General features: G+C 34.4%; 1 protein-coding gene across 16 annotated transcripts in view; it reads right to left on the bottom strand.

Annotated features, from left to right (window-relative positions):
• The window catches only part of dip2ca (DIP2 acetate--CoA ligase C (putative) a), a 199,064-nt gene that overhangs the window by 102,967 nt on the left and 88,597 nt on the right, over positions 1-7,500 (bottom strand). For all 16 annotated transcript variants that reach the window (XM_087309600.1, XM_087309586.1, XM_087309588.1 and 13 more), the window contains exon 2: positions 1,957-2,028. In XM_087309600.1, the coding sequence (XP_087165726.1) occupies positions 1,957-2,028 (72 nt within the window). The remainder of the gene's footprint in view (positions 1-1,956; positions 2,029-7,500) is intronic.

The following is a 7,500-nucleotide window of genomic DNA, read 5'->3' as shown; positions in this document are numbered from 1 at the left end:
AAAATGACCAAAATCCAACATCTAATAGATATCATAGTGATAATATCCACACAGAGTCAAGGTGTAACCTGATTAGATGTTGATATTTGGTTGATTTTAGGTTGGACATTGGACATTGATGTCGGTCTGATGTTAGGTTCTGACATCAACCCGATTTTTATTTCCAAACATAATCCAACATCCCCACAACGTTGGGGAAATAGGTCAGCATCATGTCATGTTCATGTCCTGTGCCTGTGGGGTGGATTCTGATTGGCTAATTTACTTTTTTTGGCATGACTGCTGTGGACTCTCACTTTTACAAAGAATTGAAAAACTGTATATAATTTATCATTACAGCTATCATTCTTGTTCTGAATTGACCTTCAAACAAAACTCTGACTTGAAATGATAAAACCCTGAATTAAACTTTAAATTATGTATAATGTTCTTGACTGAGGAAAGGGAAATTAATTTGCATATACTAGCAATTTTCCCCAGAGACCCCAGATTAATAAAGGGACTAAGCCGACAAGAAAATGAATGAATGAATGAATACACCAGCAATAATACATGCATAGATTAGATTTTCTTTCTCTTTCTCTCTCTCTCTCTCTCTCTCTATATATATATATATATATATAAACACCATGTCTCAAAAAAAAAACAATAATCATACAAACAATATCATACAAAAATAAAACTGCTCATCATGCTATAGGAAAAAAGATGACTAAAGTTCATTAACAGCACAATCTGTGCATTAGCATAATCCTTTTTTTTACTGTCCTTGGCGATGACGTAATGATGACGTATTTGTTTTTAGCTGCGTAAGGCTTTCGAATAAAGATAAGAGTTTGATCAAAGGTTTACAAGAACTGAAAGGCTACAGTGCTTCATGTTTTATTTATGATTTTCCGACTAAAAACTGGACAAAAGGTGGATTTGAAGCTGAAATTTTGTATAACATTACTGAAAATATTTATACATATAATATAATATTTTTATACTATATATTAGTATTTTTATATTCTCAAATAGATAACACTGCTGATTATATATATATATATATATATATATATATATATATATATATATATATATATATATATATATATATATATATAAAATCAAACAAACACACACACACACACACGTTTGTTTTTGTGAAAAGGGAGGACATTACATAGGTTTCCATTTATTTTCTACTGTCCAAACCGTATATTGTATTGCCCTCACCCCACAGCACCCCTAAACCCAACCATCACAGGAGACTGTGTGCAGCTTTACTCTCTGATTAAACTCATCCTGTGGGATTTATAAGCATTTTGAGAAATGAGGATGTCACCAATGTCCTCATATTTCACCTCCTTTTTGTAATACCTGTGTCATACCCATGTGATGTCATTATACAGATTTGTGTCCTGATATGTCACAAAAACACGTACACACACACACATTTATATTGTCAAAAATAATTGTAACAGTATAATTTAGTAGTAATAAAAATGTTGGTTATCAAAAACTCAAGTGACTACTTATTGATTGTTTAGAATATGAACTACAAACTCTTTCTAACAAACTGTAAAGGCAACTTAACTAACTGTAAAGGCAAATGAATCAATAAATTATTTCTAATCTCTATATCATAAAAAGCACAAAATAGTCATTCGTTTCAGCTCTAATTAAGCATGGCGAATAATAATGCCTTCTAGGATGCCCTACAAAAGGCAGCACTTCGTAAAGTACAAAAAAAAGGCCTGTGAAATCCATCTGTTGAGGTTTTAATTCCTAGAATATTACACCACAGCAAAAGCGATTCCCATCACAGGTTTTGAGAATCTGTTTAAATGCGAGTGGGGAAGGCAAACCCATCTGCCGGTTCAGTCAGCTGTTCAAAAGTGTGCGCATGCAAGGCTGTGGGTACAAATGCACCCGCTGACCCTCTAAATGTGAGGCGAGAGCTGAGGCTCGTACCTGGAGGATGTGGCAGATACGCTCCGAGTAGTTTTGACCTCTTCTTCTCATATCCCTTCTGAGTGATGTCACCTGCAAAAGAGCATGAAAGAGAAAAAAAATCAGAAAATGCAAACATAAAAATAAACCACAATTGCTTAAAGGGACAGTTCACCCCAAAATAAAAATGTAATTTAATCATCCTTAAAGGTCCCTGAAGTGTTTTGGAATGTGCATTTTTATTTGATGTTTGAAGTAATCTCAACTGAAACATGAAGAGAGGGTGGGATATAGTGTAGCTCCTCCCCTTTAAAAAAACAGCCAATAGCGTTTTGTTTTATCAACGCTGTGCCAGTGAGAGTGGTTGAGCTCAAGCGAATCAAATGAGAAGTGTCTTGAACGGGGTGGGGCATGTCAAATACAAGAGAGCATTTTATTGGTTATGATTTGATGAGAAACTGAAGTTTGAGGGGACTTGAATAAAAACGCTGATTCATTTAGGAGGAAGTAACAAACTACAAGCTTTACATGTTTATAACAGTTTTATATCCTCTAAACATGACTAGCTTATAGATATACTAAAAACCTTTATTTTAATTTATTGGGACCTTTAATGGTTACAAATCATTAAATTTTCTCCAGTTTTTTTTTTCTACTATGGAAGTCAATTGCTACGTTTTACCAACATTTATCAAAATACCTTCTTTTTTGTTTAATTAAAGAAAGAAATTCAAGTAAAGCATGTAAATGATGAGTTTAAGTGTATTGTAACACTTAACCAACCAACTTAACACCACATCTCCTGTTTTTAGTTTGAAAAACATAAAATATTTAAATGTATAGTTACTATTATCTTTTATGTAAGGTTTTTTTTTTGGGGGGGGGGGGGGGGGGCGGGGATGTAGATCTCTGAGGAAACCATTTGCATGGTGTGGGTGACAGAGAGCACATCCTGTAATGATTAATGTAACGAGGTTTTGTGAGTTGTCACAAAGCATTAGCACACTGGGTCGTCACATTTGCGTGGAAATTAAAAAAGATCTGGTGCATAACGGGAGAGCAGCGGAGACTCAACGAGCGACAGAAGAACTAAATGAGAAAGCAACGATGAATCAATAGTTCTTTTATAAACCTAGCGAGACATCTTGCTGTCTACATAGGCATCTGCTCTTTAAGGTAGAAACATATCTGGGATTAAAAATTATTCCAACACAGAAACAATAATCCTCATGCAAAGCTCACATTCATTAATTTGTTGTTAGCGGGTTATCATGCTAAAACTGCTAAACAAATCATTAAAACACATCCCACAACCACATATTATGCACACTATGCCATATTATTTATTATTTATACTCTGAAATTATGGCAAACAATTTATATGGGTTGAATTTAAATAAACAAATAAAATAAACAAATAAATTTTTAGTAATGTTCAACTTAATGTGTTGGTTTAAATCCAGCCCAAATAAATGGTTTACAACCACTTAACTTACAAAAAATAATTAAATCCATGGATTTTCAGTGTATAACATGCGCCAGAGCCATTTTAATTGTGCATCCATTACACCCTAGGATAATTTCAAATATTTTTTCATATTTTTCAAAACTTCTAAAATCGTCTTATACAATGTAAAAAAAAATGCAGGGTTCTACACAATTCATTCAAGTTGTCCCAGCACAAATTGATTAAGTTAACAAATTTATGTGGATTGAACATAAAAAAATTAAGTTGTCCCAATAAAGCCTCAAGAATTGTGTTGTTTCAGCTAATTTAAAATAAGTAGTTTGAACGAGCAAAAAATATATATACTTTTGAGTGTAGATATTGAAGCTGCGTTTACTTGATACTTTTGATACTTTTTGATATTTTAAAAACAGTCAAATAGAGATTTAACATTAAATAGTGTAAGAATGAACTGCACTCTATTTTAACATATTCTAAAATGCAAGCTATCCCTGCAATAGCAAAGTACTTATTTATCTTCAGTGTGACAATATCTTTCAGAAATGATTATAATTTAAGGATTTGCCGCTCCAAAATTCTTTATTAATATCACAAATGTGCTATTAGAGATGTCTTTTTCAGGATTCACTTTTATTGGTGTATTGAATGGATTGTGATCTGTAAAAAATACTGGGTTCCACACCATACCTTCATGTTGTCCCAACACATATAGATTAAGTTAATCAAATCATTTCTACAAATTTAAGTGGAATGAGCATAAAAGAATTAAGTTGCACCCCCCCCCCCCCCAAAAAAAAAAAAATACTTTTAACTCATTTTAAATAAGTAGTTTGAACAAGCAGAACAACTCATTTTTGAGTGTAGTTTATTGAGTGCTGTATTGAATTCTCAATAATAAATACATTAATTCTTATCAAAAAACTCCGCAAAATACAGTAGGATATTGGAAAAATTAGACATTGCTATTCTGCGATATATATTGCAATATGAATACAATTTCAATAGATGAGTTGGATAAATGTTTTTAAAGAATCTATCATTTTAGACTGATTAGGGAGATTCTGTAGGGGTGTGCATAAAAACAATAAACAATCTACAAGCATAGAGGAATTCAATAAAGGAAAATATGCCAATTAAACCACGTTTTAATGTTTTCTGAAGAGTCTAAATGTATTTAGGTATACAGTATTTGAATAATCAAATGTAAAATAATACTGCATAGTCTTTGTTTTATAAACAATTACATAAAATGAAGTGTTATTAATTTTTCAAGGTTAGAAATGGTACATTTTCTCATGCCTGAATACTTTTAAAACCCTTAACATTGCAGTCTTAACATTGCATAAACTTGCTATGTGGCTTTAGTGAATGATCACATTGCGATATCGATATTGAAACAATATATTGTGCAGCTCTACTAGGTAGGCAAATCCAGCATGTTTTGAAATCTCCTCACGCTTGATACCTCGTTTGTAACTCAGTCGTTCCAACACCTCCCAACCTACTCCGAGCTGGGATCGAACAGACGACCTTTCGCATAGGAAGCGGTTGCTCTACCAAGGAGGCTAAAGACCATGGCCTCCAGCGTCTGTTGGCACCTTTAGAGGTCAGAGGAGTGAGGTTTACCTGCACAGCACTTAACTAGCTGGCTTCCATTACACTCACCCCCTAAACCTCACTCCCATCCAGGTCACGGCACCAACATAAACCTGCCGCTCCTACACCACCTAACCAGCTTCGAGCTAGAATTTAATGGGTGACCTTCCACATGGGAGTCGGTTGCTCTACCAAGGAGGCTAAAAACCATGGCGTCAAAGTTACACTTTAATCAACATAATCACATTCCCACATGTAATAAATTTCCTAATGAACACCCACTGTTTGGATCCTACAAAGACAGTTAGTAGTGACAGTGAAGGCTGTTTTTTCCTTTATAACCACCAATAAAAATGGCTGGCAGGCTAAAGGCCTGATGAGGAGGAGGATGAAGGGGGCTTTGGGATGAAAGAACAGCAGAAGCCGAAAGAAAAAGGTTTTTTTTTTTCTTTTTTTAAACAGAGACTGGATGATTCATTTCCTCACACCCACTTGCCGCCAATCAAACGGCCTTATGAGGTGGTTTCTGCTTAGGAGATTCATACCGTTGCCTGTCCTTATCTCGCTTACTTATTCTTCCCTTCTCTCTCACTCACACTCACACACACAAACTCTTGCTGTCTTGTTCTCTCCTTGTCCTTCCCTGAGGGACGAGTCTCTCATAAATTTTGACACCTCTGCCTAAGTCTGTAACCATTAAAAGCAAGAAAAAAGGAGGGTGTGTGGTGAAGACAGTGTAAATGAGGGCGACAGCAATGACAAGCAGCGATCGGACAGTTTTCTCCAGGTGTGTGACACGCTGCTGTTTCATCCACCGGGGGTGTGACGTTGGCTACATTTCTTGCATGCATGAAGGCTGCCAACCCAAAACATGTCCAACCAAACAAAGAGCAGCTGTCAGACTTGTTGCGTACGCGGCGGTCTCGTATTTTCTGAAAAACGAAGCAGATGTACAAACAACATCAAGATTTGTATAGAACATAATATTTTGCTAATTAGCGGAATTTTCTATGGCAATCACTGTAATTTTCTGAGATTTCAGAGATGCAGCGATCTTGATTGTTTTATGACTGATTGCTGATTTTTCACAGGCAAATTGGGCACATCGGGGCGATTGACAGAAAGATGCTGCATACATTTTAGCATGAGGAAGTTAGTCATTTATATTAGATGATCTGATGTCAAAATATACATTCAAACCTGACTTAAACTTTGGAAAACCAAATAAAACATATCTTCACAAAGCAAAAAATAATAAACAGGTTGAATAAAAATGCTACTTCAGTGTCTTCCAGTAGGTGGCGCTTACAGAACAAAAGAAATAGCAACACCTCCTTGGTTAGTAAACAAAGAAGCTGTGCTGGAATTTGACAGGCATTATGTAAGGAATAATTGACGACAGGCTATTGAATTAATAGGTTCTGTTTACACAAACGTGTTTTGTTTTAATTCAGCGCTTTAGAATAAAAACGCCCATCGTCCAGACTGATTTTTTAATTGCTTTTCAGAAAAACAATCTACTCACTATACAGGCTAAAACATATGATTCGTCATTAATCATGCTCACTGGGCATGCATACATTTTGCTGGCGTCTGCACTGCCAGTCTTGTACCAGTTGTGTAACTATCATAGGAGATGAGCGAATCAAGGAATGAAACGCAAAACTAAATCAGAGAGTAATTATAGATAACCACGCCTCCACTTTCAAAACGTTGTGCTTCAGACCGCCTAAAAAAAGGAATACAAACATATCAAAAGGAAAACAGGGTCTTTTAACATTTTTAAAAGATCCTTCTTCACAAGCTGAAGATGCTGGAGTAGTGTGGACGATTTATTTTATTATTTTATTTAATATTTTAATATAAAAATATATATTATAATGTTTTAGCTGAATCAAATTAACTTTTTTTGTCATCTCAACTTACATTAATCAAACTGACTAAAATATGAATATTAAAATATTAAACTTATTTGTATAACTTTAAAAAGTTTAGTTATGTTGGTGCAATAGCCTAGTGGTTAGAGCGTCGACATATGGTGCAGTAAGTCAGGGGGTCCTGTGTTTAAATCCCGGCTCAAGGACATTTCCCTACCCCCCCCTTCTCTCTCCAACTTCACTTCCTGTTTAAATACTTTCCTATCTATAAAGGCAAAAAGGCCAAAAATCTTTTTTTTTTTAAATTGTCTAAACCTAAATAGCTTTTTAAAATGAGTTAAAGCTACTTTTTGTGATATTTTTTTTATGTTGTAAAAGCACTACTAATAAAAATAACAATAGACATACTTTTGAATTATTGCAATTAATTTAGAAAAAAAGTAATTTAATTTAACTTAACTTATTATTATTTTGCACAGTTCTTTGTGCTGTGGTGACCCCTGATAAAAGAACTCAGCCGAATGAAAATGAATGAATGAATAATGTCAACAACATTTATGGACGTACTTTTAGATCATTAAAATGTATTTTAATCCTTCAAACTTGATTTAAAAAAGAAAATGG

Source organism: Danio rerio, chromosome 24 (genome assembly GCF_052040795.2).
Source record: "Danio rerio strain M-AB ecotype USA chromosome 24, GRCz13ab, whole genome shotgun sequence".
NCBI classification, from domain to species: domain Eukaryota; kingdom Metazoa; phylum Chordata; class Actinopteri; order Cypriniformes; family Danionidae; genus Danio; species Danio rerio.
Note: the sequence above shows the minus strand (reverse complement) of the source record. Positions and strands in the feature narration are given on the sequence as shown.